The sequence below is a fragment of the Charadrius vociferus genome, unplaced genomic scaffold (assembly GCF_000708025.1).
Source record: "Charadrius vociferus isolate BGI_N301 unplaced genomic scaffold, ASM70802v2 scaffold477, whole genome shotgun sequence".
Lineage (NCBI taxonomy): Eukaryota > Metazoa > Chordata > Aves > Charadriiformes > Charadriidae > Charadrius > Charadrius vociferus.
Window position 1 is genome coordinate 195998 of NW_009649449.1, and position 19443 is coordinate 215440.

The following is a 19443-nucleotide window of genomic DNA, read 5'->3' on the forward strand; positions in this document are numbered from 1 at the left end:
CTGGAGGCCCGTCGTCGGGTGAGGAGGGAGGTGGAGGCCCTGCCCCGAACCGTGCCCTCTAGAGTGTGCCCCTGTGGACTGGGTGGCAAGTGGTGATTTCTTGTCCTACAGCCGTATTCCTGACGAGGAAAGAGTCTCTGGTTACCTGGTGTGTGGATCACACAACACCTGTTTCCAAAATGGAAAGGCACCACCCGGTTAAAAGTGCACCTGGATGAGCTTGTTGACTCCAAACACGCAACCAAACGGCTCTTCTGCTGTGCAGACGCGTAATGCAGCTGAGGGGAGGTTCGACACCATGCTTGGACTGCAGTCGGAGTGCCAGAAGGCTAATGCGTGCATAGGACTTAGCATCTTTCTAGAGGAAGAGAAAGCTTTTGTGCACACGTTGGTACTGTGACGAAAAGGTGAGGAGTGACAAAGACACTCTTGATAAACACCGGTAAAAAAGCAAGGTGCTAGCTGTGCTCAGCTGTATCACACAATAACCCAGTGTCTTGGTTTGAGGTAAAACAGAACCAATTTTGTTCAGTAACTTCGCTTCTTAGCTGGGCCTCTCTAACTACTGAAATTAACAGCATATTGTGCAGACAATGTTCACTCTCTCAGAGTGATAAGACCAATTGTTCATAGCTGATGCCGAGGCATGGTATGCAGAGAGGCTCTTGCTTATACTTATTGCTGTAACACCCAAGGCCAGCCAACTTTGTTACTTGCCCTGTTGGAGGGTCGGAAGTGGAAAAGCATAGTGGGGTCCCACCTGCGGGGAGGAGCGGACAGGACAGGTGACCCAAAACTGACCAACGGGGTATTCCATCCCATCTGCCTCATGCTCAGTATAAAAGCTGAGGATCAAAGGGTCAGTTCTCTTCCTTCAATGACTGACGTCTGCGGAGGACTCTGTTCATCTGCCTTTGATCCCGATCCTGAATGCAGATCCGGAATCCAGTTCCCATCTGTCACTGAGTCCAGTCTGGGACTGCCCCAGTGCCAGCTGGTGTCGTGATTGTCATCTTGGGAGCTTGATACGGTTTTGTATATATTTCATTATTTCTTTTTTATTTTATTATTAATATTTCATTAAACTAGTTTAGTTCCTTCTAAACTCATAAGTCTCTTTTTCCTCCCCTGCCCCTCTCTTTGAAGAGGGGTAGAGGGGAACATCTGTCGGTCCCATCTGGGGTCCCTTAGGTCCCCAGTAGCTGATTTGGCCTAAACCACAACACCCAGTCAAGTTCAGGTCAGCCTTTGGGGCTGCACTGGAGTCTCTGGCCAGGTAGCTAGAATGGCTGGCAGATGCTTAGTTTTTGGCTCTAGGTTTTTCTCTAGAACTAGGTGACTGAACTCTGCCTAAAAGCTTGGTACAAATCACGAGTTCTTCATCTCTCGTTCTGAAAGAAAGCTTGTCCCAGTTTAGAGCTAGGGAAGTTGATAAGTGGTCAACCCAACCCCACACAGTACAGCTGTAACTTACCGTTTCCTGTCTAGCTCATAATAGCAGTCTTCTCCCCAATTATGGCAAATGAACTGACACAACCAAGAAGCCAGGATGACCCTCTCAAACCCTCCCTTCCTTGCCCAATGTATGCTTTACCAGTCTGCAGTGTAAGACTACAAGGTTTTACTGGGTCAGTTGCTTTCTTGTCATCATTTATTCTTACAGAAAAGATGGGGCCTCTAAGGAATGAGCAAGGAGTCAGAAGTTCATTGCAGAAGCTGAATGTGGAAATGTATGCGTCATCCTTCAATCTCATTTCCAGTTCAAGCAGTGCAGTGCAAGGTTATGCACGAGTCCTGCAGTGCTGAACCTACACTCAGGCTCCTCAAACAAGCCACAATGTAAGCCCCATCTAGCCTGTCCTTCATTGCACCCTGAGTGCTATTGACTGCTAATATGCAGCACGCTTGAAGATCTCCCAAGGCAAAGCATTAAATGCCAAAATGAAACAGCCCAGAAAATGCTAACCAGAGGAAGGAGCAGAACATAACTGACTGTCTGCATAGCTCAGAACAGCAGTACAAAAAAAAAAAAGGCTGCAAAAGTCCCCCCCCAGGAATCTCTGAATGTGCCACTTTACGAGATGAAAGACTGAAATATAACTCATCTATTGCCACATCAGCTGTGACTTCATTCCCTTTTCTGTATCTTGCAGGGAAGCCCTGCCTCTATTCACAGAAGTAGTGGCATCAAATGAGATGAGTGCTAGTGGCCCCAGTAGTGTCAAGGACTGGATTTTACCCTAAATGACAAAAAGAAGATGTGACACCTGGGGTGAGGGGAAAGATAAAGAGAGACTTTGAATAGCCACATTGCTGGCTCAGTGTTTGGATGCAAAGTGCACCAGGGATGCCCTTCTGCCAGGATAGGTACCTATCAAAGGAGTACTGTTTGTTAGAAAGACATATTCCACTGTCCCACTTTAAGTATAAGCACTGTTTAGATGCAGCAGTATGTGGGCGTCTTCGCTTCTTCCAGCATTCTCACTCCGTCTGAGACAGTCTCATTACCATTTATGCAGCATGAGCCATAATTTGGATTGATGTGACTGCTGTTTAATGCAAAGCATTTGTTTCCCCTTGTACAAAAAAGCGCTTACTTCATTTTGTTCATCAATGTATTGTGCAATTAATTCAACCCTGCTTATTATATCCTGGGCTTGCATGTCGTGGACTCAAGGGACTTAGAAATGTCTTAATGATCTCACAGATATGAAAACAATGAGAGCTATGATAGACATTATGTATTTGAACGTCTCACACCTATCTGATCTGGGGGGTTGGTTGTTTTTTATCTCTCCTTTGCTTTGCTTGTACCTTGTAAATTGCCTCTGTGTGTAACCTGCTGTCTCTGTTCCCTTCCCTAGGCTGGATAACTCAAAGCAACATAAACATGGTGAGAAAGATAAGCAGCAAGTTAAAGAAGACCTGCAGGGAGAAGCAGACGACCCAGGAGACCAGAAACAGGATACAGAGATTTTCTTGACTAGAAGACTGGTCCAGGTGAGTTCAGCTCACTGCAACTAATATCCAGCAATTATCTGCTCTATGTCAAATATATGGGTGGTATGTCTTGTGCAGACTGAGTAAAAACCTAATGCACAGCTGGCTCCCTTCCTGACAGCATAAAAGTGAGGCTAATAAGGCAGAAATGCTTTCCTTTGCATTTTCAGGACACTGTACCCTTGGTGGGAAAGGTGATAGCAATTCCCTGGGGAAGCAGAGGAGCTAATACAATTGCTCCTGCTGTCCTTATCTGGCCCATGGTGATGGAGACAAGCTCACCCCTCATAGTTCTGTCCTTCACATCCCTCACTTGTGGTCTAGTCTGAAGGTAACTAAAGACTGCAGCTGGCACCGGTGTCTTTGAGTTGTGCCCCTGGCTATGGAGCTGAGAGCAATGAAGGCATCAGCTTGGCACAAATGCATGTATTATCAATAGAGCCTTTCTGAATAAACATTGAGGAAGGGCATATTGAAGTTGTCCTGGCTCTACAAACTCCCTTTTAAACCCCAATGGGCAATCGGCAAGCAGAAACATTATTTGGATTGGAGGGCAAATGGAAGGCATTTTGTCACGCTGGTGGGGGAGTCTCCTCCTGCAACTTCACTGCAAAACAGCCTATGGCAAGATGATTTGGGAAGTGGAGAGGGTTACACTAATGTGGTATCTTGACAAGTGCACTTCAAAGTCCTTTCCATTCTCAGCAAGGAAGAACTGCTCCTCTTTTTTTCTAAAATCTAACTAGAGCTTTGAGATATCATTGAGGGGACTACTCTTGAAGATTCACTGGTACTCTAGAAAATGAAGTGACACACCAAAAATAGGTTTATGGGGTACATATGATCACTCAGGACATTCCAAGAAAACAACAGCCCTCGTTTTTGCTGATAAAAAAAAATGTGAAAGCAATGCTTTTTCCAGGCTTTATGTAGCAGAGAGTGACTGGCATGGACTTGAACAATTTAGTATAGCATGGGTTTGAAATTGAAGCACTTTCACACACCGTGGATTGACAACAGGGTAATTACTGGGGGTGTGGGGGGAGGGTTTCAATAAAACACACCCAAGCTAAAATGAATGCTGGCTATTACAGACCTGAGACAAAATGATTCCCAAGTGTTTTAATTTGTGCTTCCACTCCTTGTCTCCCTTGCAGTCATCATTTTAGCAAATGCCAGCAACATCCCCAAGATTCAACAGCATTTGCCGAGCAGGCAGCTGCTGAGATGATTATGTCAAATCAGCACGCTGTCCTCTCTTTTCCATGTCTAATGATTCTCACCCTTGGAGAAGTAGTTTAAAATGATGCATACCCTTTGGACTCATTGTGAGGCTGCTAGCAGCAGGAGCTATAGAACAGGAGTTTGGGTGGGACTCTGTCACTCACCTTTCTTGCACACATGCCCTACAATTAACTTCAAAAATTATTCCACAGAGCCCTACTATGGCTGGTTTGGGCCTGATCCAAAGTCCTTTCAAGACAATAGAAAATCTTGCAAGAGCTCTGGTTTACGTTCTCTGGGGGCAGTAGGGAAGAAGCTGAGCTTGTGTGAATTCTTAATTTGAGTTTCTCAAACAATCAGTTGAGAAGAACATACAAATCAAGACTTGCTTGACATTTGTCTCCCTCTCTCTTGTTCAGACCTAATGCCCCCAAAGGCAGAACTGTCACTGACTGCATTGCAACTGGGAGATACTGGGAAGAGAGGGGAAAGCTGCTGAATGTAATTCAGTGATACTATTGCTCTGCAGCTGCTGTCATGCTCTTGCGAGAGCACAGAGCGGCACTAAAAAGCTTTGCTACATTCAGAAGTGGGTTGGATTTGTTGTACAAATGTTGCCCCAGGGTTTTATATCACAGGCTGGTCTTGCATTCCACACCTTGGCATGTTATTTACTCAACAGCTTTCCTTCGCACTGCAATTGCAAAGTCAGTGGCTGATCTGGCTGATACATAAATCAGGCTGGCTGATTCTTTTCACACTGCTGTGGCTGGTGCAGCATGTGCCTGTGTGCTGCTCACCCTTTCTGCATCACCTCTGTAACATCACAGTTTGATTCAGAAAGAATGAGTCTTGGTCATGGGCTCTCTTTCTGAAACTCCAATGTGAGCAAACAATCCAATAATCTTGTGACTTGGTTTATAATAATTAACTCAATTTTCACTGACCACAGACATTTAACTAATCCCACCAATTAAAAATCATCTGTTCTTTATATTCAGAGTTAATAGCAGATGAAAAGCTGAAAAAGCAAGAGCTGAAGAAGCCTTTTGGAGCCTAAAAGCTCTGGCTTAAAATTCAGGCTTGCTTTTTAAGCCTGCTTGTATTTCACAAGATTTGCAACACAGTCTTGCCCAAAACACTGCCCAGGATCCTACAAGGATTCTGTGTGTAGTGTGTGGGGCAATGAATACCTGTATCACCAAGGATAAAGATCCCTGCAAAATTTCCTGCTTTTTTTCAATTGTACTGTTCCCACCAGATCTCGGCTGCTATACTGGAAAGCAGTGTGGTATCAAAACCTGGCTTTGAAAATGGCTGTGCATGTAGTTCTCATCAGCGTCACACAGACCAGCGTTTGAGAGCTCTGCAATTGGCTGTGATCAATTAAGGCCTTTTTCCTTTATGCTTCCACTGACAATACCACTGGCAGCACCACCCACTATTCTGCATCTGGGCTGAGGGAGGGGCTGCATTTCTCTTTCTGGGTTAACAAATTGCATCCTTGCTGCCATGGCATAGAGCTGGAGCCAAACCACCTTTCTTTACTCCTGCCTTTTGAGCTGACTGTAATGCTGTAAGCAGAAATCTAAATAGCTACATCCTACCCAGTTGTAGGTTTTGCCTAAATGCTCCTTTACAAATTTCTCCTTTATTGTACCTCCTAGCAGTGCAGGTGTATGTGGGTCAGGGCTAATACTGTATTCATAGCATATCTCTGTAGTCATGACTGGGCACTCATCATATTAGAGGCGTAAACTATTATGCTAGCAGCATTTGAATGCATACACAATGCAGAGTGACACTACAACAGAAACAGGAGTGCGAAATGAAGAATTGCCTACCTAAATGGAACACAGAGGAGTTTGGGCAAGCAGCGTAAAGAAGATTCTGATCACAGCACCAGGATTAATATTTCTGTTCCTACAAAAAGTGCTGTACATCTCCAGGTTCTTGAATATAAAAGGCTTCAGAGCTATCTCCCAGCAGGTGTGTTCGCAGTAGAAAAGAATGTCTTTAACAACTAACACTATTCCTATTTAACACAGGTAGCCTGTGTTGCTCCGATATATCATTGAAGTCAGTAAACTAAGTAGTAATATATAGAAGGCTGGCTGGATGGCTACACCAGGCAGAAGCTGACTGTTAGCTGCAGTTTGAGTGAGGATGCAGGGAAGCTTGGATCCCCAATTTGGGTAGAGAAATTATTCTACCAAGGGGCAAAATTGGTCTGTGTGATTACCTGAATTCATCAGTGCTACCTGCTGGCCAGCTCCCTTATAGGCCTTTCTGGCTCCTGCCACATCCTTAGGTGCAATCAAAGAAGCAGAAGGGTTGCACAAAGGATATCTATCATATCTTTATTTACATATCATGGAAACACACATGCAACATGTCACAGGATTTACTACAATGGAACAGCCTGTCCCTATCTCCTGTTACCAAAAAGTTTATTTTTGGCTCACTAGGAAAACTATCACTTCCCCAGAAAGCTTCTAAAAGTAATAATTAAAAATAACAGACTTGGTGGGATAACTAAATGAGTGAGAGCTGCAGGCTGGGATGTCTTGCCACATCCTTGCAGAAACCAGGTGGTTCTCTGGAAGCAAGGAAGGAAGGAGTGGGACTGGATGGTCCCAAAGAAGACACATAGGAAGTGGTAGTATGTAACAACTAGGGAATATCTGTCTGTAGCAGTGAACAAGAGAGAGAGCAAGAGCTCTGCCCTCTCACCTAGGAAGCCAGCTTCTTGCTGATTCATTTCCCCATCTTTGATTCCACCTAGAGGCTACAAGCTTCCTATCCTCTAGAAACCTCTGATCCTTAAGGAGGATCTACCTTTCTTCTCAAGCAATAGTTAAGGGGTAAAGTTTAAGCTTTATCCCCTTTGACCTGAAGGATCTTTCACATCTTGCCTCTGTGGAGGAGATGAAACTGCAGAGCCTTTTTCTGCCAGGACCATCAGAATGGTTAGTCATGATCATCTCTTACTAACTGGGAGAGGGGACCCAGCTCAATGGCAGGAATGTGCTGAGAGAAGGGAAGGGGAATGCAGTCCTGATATGGAGAAGGCTGAGACCACTCTATTTATAATTAACATGAGCCTCAGTGTTGCTGGAACCTGATATGTTTAGAGCCTGCAGCTTCAGTCATTTTCTTGACTTTTTCCTCTAATTCCCATTGCTAGGTATAAACAGTTTGACCCCAGCTGCTGACCGTCCAGGCAGGAGTCCCACCCTCCTAAACATTAATGAATGATCCCTGCTCTCCATTGGCCGATTCAGGCTCCACGCAGCGCCCTTTCCTCCGGGTCACTCTTCGGTTCCGGTGGAATTTGGCGTAACAGCGTAGCCCTGTGGAAAAGACACGCATAATTGAGCAGGACGGACCAGGGCTCACTACAGCAGTAACATCAAACAATTAGCTCTTGGCCTCAGTTCATGACAGAGCCTGCTCCAGTGGGGACAGTCCCAGGACTGGGGAGCCTGGGCTGTGTCAAATGAGGTGGCAGAGAAATGCCTCGCATGGGCAGGGCATATTGCTTTCTGGGCCTTGCTATTCTGTTTGGCTCACTGTTCTGGTTTGGGATTCACTGGCTCAGGCAGAAGGTTTCACTGGCTTCTTGAAATACCAATGAATTATCTTGATTGTTTCCAGTGATTTTATGGAAGCCCTGCTTGGTTTCCCCCTATTACTTCCCATTACCATCTAAGTGATCTCTCCATTGGGAAATTACTATAGACTTAATGTGCAGCAGCAATGGCTAGGGAGCTCCCCTTGCTATTTATTTCCCTGAAGCTTCAAGAGAGGAAGGAAGAGACTTTGAAGTGCTATTACTGGGAGGTCTGATCCAAAGCTCACTGCTGATCTCCTTCAGTTTCTCTGTTTTGGATGCTTGAAGTGCCGGGTCTGAAGGAAGCTATGTGATATAGCATTGATGAATACTAAGGGGGTAAAAAAGGCATTTTATTTGTAAAAAACATCAGTACATATTCTACCATGGCAGTGGAAGGCAATGGGAGCCTCTGGTCAGGGTAACTCATTGGTTTCTGGCACTGATAGATTCATCATTTGGTGTCTATTGTCTGACTTTGTTACACCAGAATGCATAGTTAGTTGGGCCATACAGGGTACAGCCTACATGTAAATAATTCTCACGAAAGCCCTGGTTTTCAGTAGCCCAGGATCTGGTCATTGGGGTTGGCAGGAGTTGATTTGATAACCCTAGAAACTGCAACTATTTTTACTTCCATAGCAGGCAGCAGATAGCAACAGCGCCGGCACCCCCAGAATGGGGGAGGCTGAAGATTTATAGTTTTTATAATAAGACAGCCCATAAACTGTCCTTGCGTACTTCTACACAGGAGACCCAGCCAATGTCACAGGTCACTGAGCAGCCTTTTGGAGTGCATGTCCCTGGGCTATGTTGAGATGGCTACCTTGAAGTTGGGTTTCTGCCCCTCATTACCAATCCCCCCAGGGCAGTCTGGCCTCCCAGAAGGCGAGCACACAAGATCAGAGCTCTGCTCTTATCTAAGCGTCTTGTCTGTCTTATCTGGACCTTACATCTCTGGGGATCTTTTTAATGCTACAGAGGATGCACATTTGGCATCAACTTATAACTAGCTTAAGTATAAAGCAGGGCCAGGGGCAGGCCTCGTTAGGCTTGCAGAAACACTTTTCTAGGCTAATCTATCAGAACATTGTCTCTGATGAGGACCTTCAGGTGTTACATGACACACCCAAGGTGAAGACTATCATGTAACATTGCAACTTCAGGAAAGCAGTCTGTTTAATTGAGTAAAAAGTAGGTGAATGACCTGGTGAAAGTCACTAGGTACCTAACACAGGTCACAAAAATTGGCAACCAGAGTTTTGTTCTGGCAGACAAGTTCCAATGCCTGGAGCTGATCCTGAACATGTTCAGACTAGAATAGTGCCTTTCAACATCTTCATAATGCAACTGTCTATTAAGGGCTGCTGTGGATTCTTCAGAAACAGTTTTAAGAAACAAAAGTTTGTGTCCTGCCCACACCAACTATATTGCTACAAGTTCAGTTGAAATCAACTCAGGAAAGCCATTTTAGGCATAAGGTCATGTAAAACAAGGATAGTAGTCTGTTTTTATAACCTGTGATCCTTGAAAGCACCCTTGAAGTCTTAATATATTGTGGCTTCTTCTGTTAGGTTTGTAAATATCAGGATTTTTGTTTTCAAGAGGGAAAACAAGATATCCTAAATGACTCAACAGTCACATTTTGAATCAGTGGCAGGGAAAGGCTAAGAGCAGCAGTTTCGCTCCTATTTTCACGTACAAACCACTATTCTGAGTCAATGCAGCCAACTATGAAACCAGCTGGAAGGGGGAGAGCAAAGAGCTGAACTCACCTTCAGTGCACATACAGTCATCATAACATTTGTTGTTAAGGCCCCGATTGTGTGGTTTGCAGAGGTGTTCACGCAAGTCACAGCAAGAGCCTGCAACACAGGAACAAGGGTCAGCACAGCTCATTTATCCCCTTCCCTTGTAGGACTAGTGACAACCATGACAGCTCCATGGTACAGACATCATCTGTTTCCACAACATGCCTAGAGAGCCTCTGCCCTTCCCTCTGCATACCACTTTCTATCAGTATTAGATATTAGGATACTTGTACTAGAACTGGGCTGGATTTCAAACAATCTCATGTTTGGAGAAATGACTCTACCAAGCTGATCCTGACCTGGGAGGCAGTCAAGGTGATGATCACATGGCTCTCCTTCAGCCGTCACGGTTTCATTTCCACTGTTGAGACTCTTACTGCGGCGTTTTTCTATAGAAAAAAAAAAAAAAAAAAGAAAGAAAAGACGCTGATAGAAAATTTCACGCTAGTGTTTTTATTTTGGAGACTATATTGTTCCAGGGTAAAAACAGTCTCAAACTTCAGGAGTTTGAACTCTAAACCTTCATAGTCTAATTTCCTCCCTATTTCTCAATCCTCCATCTATCATTTTTCCTCTGCCCTCAAACTATGCATCCAAAATGAGAAACATTCTGAAACCGAGCACAAAACACAATCAGCATCATGCTTTTTCTCTCTTTCCCCACCACTATGATCTCACATCCTTCAGCACATCTGTGAACACTAACCATGGGACAAGCCTTACAGAATGACTTGAGAAAGAGGACAGGGAGGTTTAGCACCTTTCTTTTTAGCAGATGGCCACATTTCTGGTTTGAGATCCTCATAATCTGTCCAGTCAAAGAGTGCCATATCTAGGGTGGGCATCACATCCCCATCTTGCCTGAGGCGGGCCTGCAAACCACAAGAAACCAAAGAGACAACAGATTACACTTCTGTAGTGAAGTCTTTGCAAATTTTCCTGGTGCTTTTAGACCTTAAAAAGGCTTTATGATTCCCCCCACACCTCCCACCCCTGTCTTGTCCACTGGGGATTCTTGGCATCTCATTTTCAAAAGGGAAGAGCTTTCCCTTGTTGCAGCTGAAGCCAAGAGAGAAGTTTCCACTGCATCTATGTGAGGACAAAAGGCAAACAAGGAGCATTAGGACATGCTGCCTCTTCAGCCAAGCGCTCCTACTGCCTCTCTGGTCCCTGAAGCTGAATGATGATGGCTAGCGACGGGAGAGGTAGGGCAGGGAAGAGAAGCAACTAAAGGACATGTTTATGAAGAGGTGTTTAGATGTCTCCAAGACAGAGAGCTGCTTTTGAGGGAGGGCTCTGGTGTTAAGCAACCACCTACCTCTAACTGGGAAAAAAAAAAGAAAACTGGACCTTAGCTGCAGGAGATTCCTGTCTGCATCAGAGGTACAGTGCAGTTACCCGCTGCCTCTTTACCTGTGACCGTGGTGATGTGGCTGGAAGAACAGGAGGCTCTTCTGTGGAAGCAGCTAATTCCAGTGCAGTGATGAGAAGCATGGTGGGAGTCAGACTTGTAGCTTCCTCTGCCTGGAGGTTTTGAAACTGTTCTTCAAAGCTTTCTGGTTTCTTGTACAGAGAGCTTGGCCCAGCATCAGGAGTCTTCCCTGCAAAGGACAACAGGTACAGTGGCATTAGCTTTCTCATCCCTGAGCTGCTGTTTAGCCCAGTGTAAAACAGTCATGTGCTATTAAATTAAAGTCATAGATCAGGTCTAGAATATATGCATCTTGATTTTTACACACTTAAGTCATACATAATCACACCTTCTTGAAGATATGTCCATCTCTTGCTTAAGAAGCAAAAGATTTCTTCTTCTGGTCTCAAGAGTACAAAATGTACCTGTTTAACCATTTTTAACCCAATGGATTAAGCTGCTGCAAATACCTGTGAACACATTCTTATTTGATTTTAGTACTGGATTATTTCAATGTAGCTTGTCAGGACCTACCTAATTTGAAATAAGAGTATCTTCACAGCCTGATCCCTGCTTTTCCTAAGTATTAATTTAAATATAGATCTTAAGTTAAACCAAAGAAACAAAGCTTGTTTTGTAGCCTGCAAATACTGCTTCAAACCAGCTTTGTTGCACGCTCTTCTATATGGCTTAACATGAGTTGATTAGTCAGTCCCCTGAGAAAACAATAGAGCTCTTCTTACTGACGCAGGGAGGAGCGATAGCTGGAACTCAGGGATACTGACACCTAGCTTGTCAAATAGCATAGATTGACACAAACTGCCTGGCTTTAATAGCACCAAAGATTTACCACACCGAGCACACCATACCACTGAGACACACACCCACAACTTGACCTGCAAAGGAAAGCAGTTCCAGTCAAAACCAAGCAACATTTTAAAGTAATTAGTGCAATTTCACATATGCAAAATTTATATTTTTGCAGTTCAGAATAAATATAGAAGAATTCCAGCTCTGATGAGAGCAAACTGATCTTCAAGCAAAGTAGGGGTTTTGTATTAATTGCTAGTTCTGGTCATGTTTTGAAGCCAGTGGAGGGATTGAGCATGGCTTGGACATGTTTATTCATAAATTGAACCATTTGCTAAAAACCCCAAAAAACAAAGAAGGCCACCCTACAACAACCCCTCAAGGCTTAAGAACTTTCAGAGCTCCCCCTGTAAGGCAAACCAGGTCATTTTCCCAAAATTGCAGCCAGCAGTAAAAACCTCTGGTTCTGGAGTTCCCCTTTTTTCTTGTGCCTCTTTTGTTTGGCAGATTTCTCCCCAGAGCAAGCACACATCCCACACCCTCCACATACCCATGTGGCTCAACCACAGCTGCATCTTCTTGCCCTCAGACAAGTGACACTCATTTCCACTGACCCAACAGCCTCAGCTTCCCTTGGAGCTCAAATACCTCTGTGGTGTTTCAGCCTGTCCCTGCGGCTGTGTCGCCGATGCTCTCGGTTCTGCTTCTTTCCTCTCTCAGACCCAGGAGACTGGTTTTCTCTCTCAGGATATGGGAACTCAAACCCCAGGAACACATCCTTATTCTGTTTCAGGGCTGCCGGCTGTCCCTCTGCTGCCAGTTCTTCCGCAGCTGGAGCTCCGCTCCCCATTCTGAGGGCCTCTTCCCCAGCTGGCCGCCCTCTAGAAGGCATGGCATGGACCCTCTCCTTCTTGGCTAAGCCATGCTTGTGGTGGTGCCCACTTCTGGGCTGTGGCAGCCACATCTCTTGGTTTTGAAGATGGTTGTTGTTCTCTGGGACATTTTTGAGCTTTGTGCCAGAGTCCAGGGAGACTGCAGGACTGATGTCAGAAAGAACCAGCACGCACAGGAAAAGGAAAGGAGAGAAGAAGGTGGAAGAAGTTGCCATAATGCTGAGTGCTCTGCCTCACCTGTAATTAAAAAAAAAAAAAAAAGAAATAAGAAACCAACTTCTAGGAACAGTAAACTGTAAAGGCAAGCAAGATTCAGACCTAGGACACTTAGGTTAAAACAGCTATGGTGTCCAGAGCTGGAAGTGATTTTTTTCCCCTCCTTGGTTACCTCCTCCTCTCCCAGTCCTGGTTACAGCAGCTGAGGCACACGTGCAGGGCCTGCAGGGCTGAGAGGTCCCAGTTTCATGTGCAAATGAGGGCCATCAATCAGTAGGACATTTCCCTTTGATTCCTGACTAGCCCCCCTACCCTCCCATTCTCAGCCTGCCATCTGAGGGACTGGGGAGGCTGGCTCCTGCAGGACACAGCTCCTCAGCCGCCTGCGCAGCACCAGCTGTCTGGCTAGGGCTCTTTGCTGCCAGGTTGGCATCCTGGGCCTGGCTGGCACTGGCCTCTCCTCTCAGCTGGTTTCCTTGCAATGAAGATGTCAAGAATAACAGAACCGGAGGCAGATGGTGGCCTCGCAGGACCAGCAACAACCCCTGAGCAGCTCAAGACAGAGACGCACATGCACACACGTACTGCTTCAGGGTGGCTGAAACTGATCAAGGGAAGGAAAAAACACTGGAAATTTTGTGCTGATACCTCACAGCGTAGCAGAGAAACAAATCTCCTGCTGTCAGCAGAGCAGGGGATGCTGGTCTACAGGTCAAAGGAGGCAGGCTGAGTTTTCTCTACCTTGTCCCACTTTCCCTCCTTGACCCTGCACAGGTCACTTCACCTCACCTCACCCCACGAGGTGAGGCTGTCACTGGGAGGGTAATTTAAGTCCAAAGAACACCGAGAGTGAATCCCTCAGCACAATGGCTACAGACTATTCTCATTCATTCTGCTTCACTGTAATGTTTTGGAGGGTCTTCCTTCAGCCCCATGTTTGTGTTAGGAAACATAGCTTTGGTATACTGCACAAGTCAGACACTTCTCCAATTAGGACGTTGTCCCCTGTCCTTTCCCACAAAAGGAGGAAAGGGATTTTCAGCATTTCCAGTGCAGCCTTTCACTTTGGGGTAGCTTTCTCAGACTGTCCCTCTCCAGCTAGGCAGCATAAAGGCACACGTAAAGCCAGAGTTCCCTGTGACGCTGACTGTCAGAAAAACAGGCCTATGCTTACATTTGAGATCTACTGTCAAAAAGTTACAGCCACAGCTCTTCCCTCAACCTCCTCCCCATCCTTCCTGCACTCCAGCCCCCAATTGCACCTGATTTCCATCTGGCTGTTCATCAGGTGAACCACTTTGCTGCATAACTACAATGGCTTGTACTCCCTTCTCTGGGTGCTTTGCTGCTTGACCAGCCATTGTCACCTGTGAAGGGCAGCAGGTAACATCCTTTGAGGCCAATCTCAGTGCCTTTTTGTTGAGCTGACAGGGCACACCCTAAGAACGGCCTTGGCTCTTGCTTTCCTCTTTTCTTTCAACCTATGAGACAGATTTGGAGTGTTTTGAGTCAGTGAAACCTCTGCCATCACAGCAGCCCCAGCCTTATGGAGCATCTGGGGAGTTTAGAGGGAGATATCTTCGTCCTCTTAACTGAAAACCCTGCTTACTCATTCACCAGCCGATTCTGCCTTTCCAAGATTCATCTCTCTTATTGCTCAGAGCCTGGGAGGAAATTTTCAGTCCAGACCTCTCTTGGAAAGAGGTAGGCACCACAGCGGCCTCCTCTTTAGTGCAGTGTCTGAAAAGCAGATCTTTCTACTGGCCACAAAGGATGACAAACTGCTATTTGAGGAGAGATTTAGGGGGTGCTGGGTAGTTCCTTTGCTGAAGGCATAACACTATGAAATAGTTATTTTATTGGCAGCTACCTGGGACAAAGGAAAACCAGACCAGCAGCTAAATCTATTAACGAAGCACTTGAAGTCCTGCTTCAAAACCAATGGAACAAATAGCAATCAAGCAAACCCCAAGCTCTGTATCCACAGTTTTGGGGTTTTTTTTTCCTTGGATTTTCTCTTTAAGAACCAGAGCAAACCAGCTGGATTCAAGGCATCACTGAGAACAACTCAAAGAGCTGGAAACAGCATCTTACCTTTTCATCTGTAGGCAAAATGCCAAGAGGAGAGAACAAGTGCAAAGAGAACGCAAGGCAGGTGTCTCCAATCTCACTCACACAGACATGGGCCCTTTGATGGTGAACCTGACAGACACATTAGCTGTGGATTCTGGTTTTCAGCGGGAGTTAGAAAGCAGCTAAATGCTGCAGGGCAGTTAAACAGAAGGTCTGCTTCAAAGTGTAGGGGGCATTTATTTACGTTGCCCAGCTGTCTTGTTGGCATGACACAGGATGAAAGTGCAGCTAGAGCACACAGGTTCCCTCATCTCTGCCCTGGCAGAGAGGGCAGGCTAACATGCTGTGTTAGTGTGTCACCAGGAATCTTGCATTAATAATGCAGATAAATACCTGTACTGCACTGTCTCCAGGGGAGGTCTGAGCTGTTTTCCAAACCAAAACAGTGCATGGACAAGTTTTGCTACCTTGGGTTAATGCAACACTGCTGCATGAGAGGCACAGAAGTCCCAGCCTTCTCTTAACCGCTTGTTTCCATGCCGTGATCTATCTTTAACTTCAGAAGCCTCTTCATACCTCCTTCATTTTTCTTACCCTACAGAAGCCATAAAATTCATGCCTCCAAAAGTCAGCTGGATAACACAACAGCATCCCTAGTTCTCCTCAGTGCTCAGGTTCCTCAATGTCTGAGCACTAGAGTAAATGCCACCCTCTCCTCTGTCACGACCACAGACCACAAAAGAAGTCCGTGCTAGCCCTGGGCTTGTTGATGTAGGTGACAGCGATGTTCTCACACTGCTGATGCACCTTTTCTGCAAAGGGTGAAATTCTGCCCTGAGACATATGCCAGGCAGAAAGAAGTCTGGCCTTGTAAGGAGATGCCTGTCCTAAATTGCTCTAAAACAAACACACATGTTACAAGAAGTCCAGAATTCATCCTCTTCTTAAGGTCTGTATATTAATACAGGAAATAGCTGAAGTACTTGCCAAGCTAAGCTGCCCCTGTAGTTCTTCACAACACCAGACCTACATCCTCCTTACCTCACCCCCTGCCTTGCACTTCCTTTATATACCCTCAGGATTAGGAGCCACCTGCCTCTTGAGGTAGCAAATCTGCCTACTAACAAGAAAATGTGTAAAGCAAAGATAAGCTACCCAGGGTGCAGGCTCGGGGATGATGAGTGAGCTGCAGTGCTGTCTCTCAGCCACTGTTTCTGATCCATTTTGGGTTAGTAGTGGATGGTCACAACTGTGTAAAGGAAATTAAGTTGTTTTTTGCATCTTGGCTAACTTTCCCTGTGGGCAGACTCTTTCTCTGGACTGACTGATACAACTGCTATTACTCTGCTCTCTGCTTGCAATCCTGCAGGGCAGCTAAAGACTGAGTAAGCACACAGAAACTCGAGCATGTTTTCCCCCTGTAAATACAGTTATGTCACTTTGGCTCTGAAATAGGCTCTGAAACTGCCCCTGCTGCATTTGTTTTGTATTTGACAAAGCAGGAACATCAGATTGCCTATGTTCATTCACATATATGACTTAAAACATGATACGTAGCTTTAACTTTTCACATATATTCTTCATGTCACAGCCAAGAGGAACAAAACTCTTGGACCAAGAAATAGAGACTATGAAGATCCGTTATCACCCCAGACCACAAATGTTTCAGTTTGTATGCTCAAGGGCTGAACCAAACTAGACCCAAGCACATACTCTGGGCCAGATTTCTTTTTGGCTCTGATAAGCTCCGACTTTGGCAGGAAGGCATAAAGATTTCCTGGACTCCAGACAATGGAATGCATAAAGATTTCCTGGACTCCAGACAATCCCAAGCTGCAGCAATAGACAAAGTGTATGTGCATCTACATGGGTGTGTACATGCATGTGTGGCAGAGATGATAGACAATAAACCCAGCTTTTTGTGCCAGGCTCCCTGTAAATAAGAAGCCATAGGGTGATGGATGGGCTTGGGAAGGCCTGGAGCAGAATGGACGGGGTAGGCTCTATGGTAGCTGACATGCAGAGAGCTGGCTGGAGCCAGGAGGATGGCATTGTGCAGATAAATGAGATTTCACTTCCCTGCTGGGTCTCTTTCCATCTGTTTTTCTGTTTCTGGAGGCAAATGCTGGGAAGCTTCATATACAATCTGCCAAGAGATATTCCCATTTCAAAGGGATCTCTCCCAGCTTTCTAGGGTCCCCAAAAGCAGACAGGTAACCTTATATGCACCTTTCTCTTTTCCTCCCCAGGGCAAAAGTAGTAAGTAATAACACTTTTCTTCTCTCCAACATTTCTTGCACACTTACTTTGTAAAGAATATTTTTCTTTGCTGCTGGCCCAGGCATCCTTTGGATGACAGAGCAGCACAGTCCTCTGCTCACAGATCTCCAGTCCTTTTGGGTGCCTCTTTGGAGGTGCCTTCCTCCTTTCTTAGGTTTCCTGTATCCATCATCACCTTTCCTCCCTACCTTGCTTTTCATATTTATCTGACTCCACAGTTTCCTTGTCCCTTGCGACTGTGTTTGGTGTGAGACATCTCCGCTCTGCAGATATTTAGGCTAGGCTACTTGAATCCCCACCCACCCTCTCCCCCCTTGAAACATCTGCTTTCCTTTTGCTTGTCTTGTTTTCTCTCACTTTCTGCCATCACCAAACAGCACTCCACTGTAGAAAGGGCCAAATTCATTAATACACTAATTGCACTAGTGGCACAAGAGACAGGACATAGAGATTCCGGCTTGCAGGGGGGTTAAGCAGTAGCTGCAGCTGCCCCTGTGCCTCCACAAAGCATCTCCCTGGGGCACCTCATATCCAGAGACCACTTGAAATGTGACTCACTCAACAAGGGTTGGAACTGGGACTCCGGTTTTGCTGACCCATTGGCCCAGGCAATCCCTTTCCCTCACTGGTCAGCTCTGGCTGACAGACTGCCCTCTGCCTTCCTAACCACTGAGGACACAAGTGGCTTGTTCGCACAGCATGACCCAGGAAATACCCTCTCCTGTAACCCAGACTCATGAGTAAGCTGGCAGTTTTGTACTTGTCACTGACTCACTGCTAAGCTCCAGCACCCTGGCTCTGATGAACGCCGGACACCCTGCAAATTCTTCAAGTCACTACACGCCTCTTGCCTTCAGCCACAGCCTTGCCACCCTTTCTCCTGTGCCTACCCCGACCTGCACAGCTCCACTGCTCCCAGTGTCAGTGCATGAGCAGTGAGGGTGCAGCACCAGCACCCTCCAGGGACAGAGCAGCCCAGCAAGCCACTATATTGAAGGGGAAGAGGGGCACGTGAATGAATATGCAGTACCCTATGCTTTGATTCCCCCTGGGACTTCACGGAGTGGCTGACACAGCCATCATAGGCAACCTGCTATCAAACAGGGTCTACTCTACCCAATAATGAGATTAAAATAGCAATGAGTCTGAGATTAGCATCCAAGATAGAGTTGCTTGCTGTCAGCACAGCAGAGAAGACTCTCCAGTTTAATGCACAATGCCTAGTGACAAATGAGACACAATCAATAGCAAAGGTCATTGCTCACCGGGCTGGAAAGCACCCACCAGTGTGACTGGGAAGAATGGGGGCAGATTTGGCCCGATCTTCACTGGGGGGAGAAGTGGATGTGTCCCGACTGGCAGAACAGTTAAGCTGTGCTTTCAACATTTTTCCTTGCATGTCATTCTCACTTTGAACCAAAATGTGTAGGATTAATGCCTCCTTCTGCAAGGGAGAGGAGATGGGAATACAAACCCATTTCCATTAAACCCTCCAGCTGACGGAAGACTTCAGGTGTGAATTGGATAAATGTCACTTAAATCCTACATGATGAATTACTAGCTGTAATAAGCCATTAACGGATGCCAAATTGATTTAATTCAGAAACGGGATCTCACTTTTGTCAACAGAGGAAGAGCAGAAAATAACCCGTGGGTACTCAGGGGCTCGATGCACGGCAGCGCACGGCTCTGCAAACACAATGACTCGGTGGGAAAAGCTTCCTTCACCCCTCAGCCACTTTCCACAGCCGCTCTGGCTCAGAGCTGGGATGTACCCCTGGGGTGCGCAAGGGGCTCAGCAGCTACCTGCGAGAGGACCGATGCCTCTGTCCGAGGCGACTCGGCTTCCATGGAAGGGGAGAGCCATCTCGGGATGGAGCTTGCAGTAGCCCCTGAAGTAGCAGGGACTTGCAGTAGGGTGGTGGGGCGCAAGCCCCAGAGCTCTGCCTTGCAAGGTGCACGGCGCTGCACGGCGCACTTAGGGCCAGCCGGCTGGCGGAGCGGAGCGGAGCGGGAGAGCCTGGAGCCTGCTCCCCGGCACGGGTGACAATAGGGCGGGCCGAAGGCACCGGCGCTGTCCAGGCTCGGTGCTCGGCTCCCCCCACCACCGGG

The 19443-nt window shown here is 46.3% G+C and overlaps 1 protein-coding gene across 1 annotated transcript; it reads right to left on the reverse strand.

Annotated features, from left to right (window-relative positions):
* Positions 1-7014: 7014 nt before the first annotated feature.
* On the reverse strand, positions 7015-12977 carry DRAXIN (dorsal inhibitory axon guidance protein). The gene is made up of 7 exons (XM_009889544.1): positions 12518-12977; positions 11062-11249; positions 10409-10520; positions 9948-10037; positions 9613-9702; positions 7184-7577; positions 7015-7139 (listed from the first exon to the last, which is right to left on the reverse strand). The coding sequence occupies exons 1-6, from the start codon at positions 12975-12977 to the stop codon at positions 7465-7467; spliced, it is 1053 nt and encodes a 350-aa protein (XP_009887846.1). The 3' UTR covers positions 7015-7139; positions 7184-7464.
* Positions 12978-19443: the final 6466 nt, after the last annotated feature.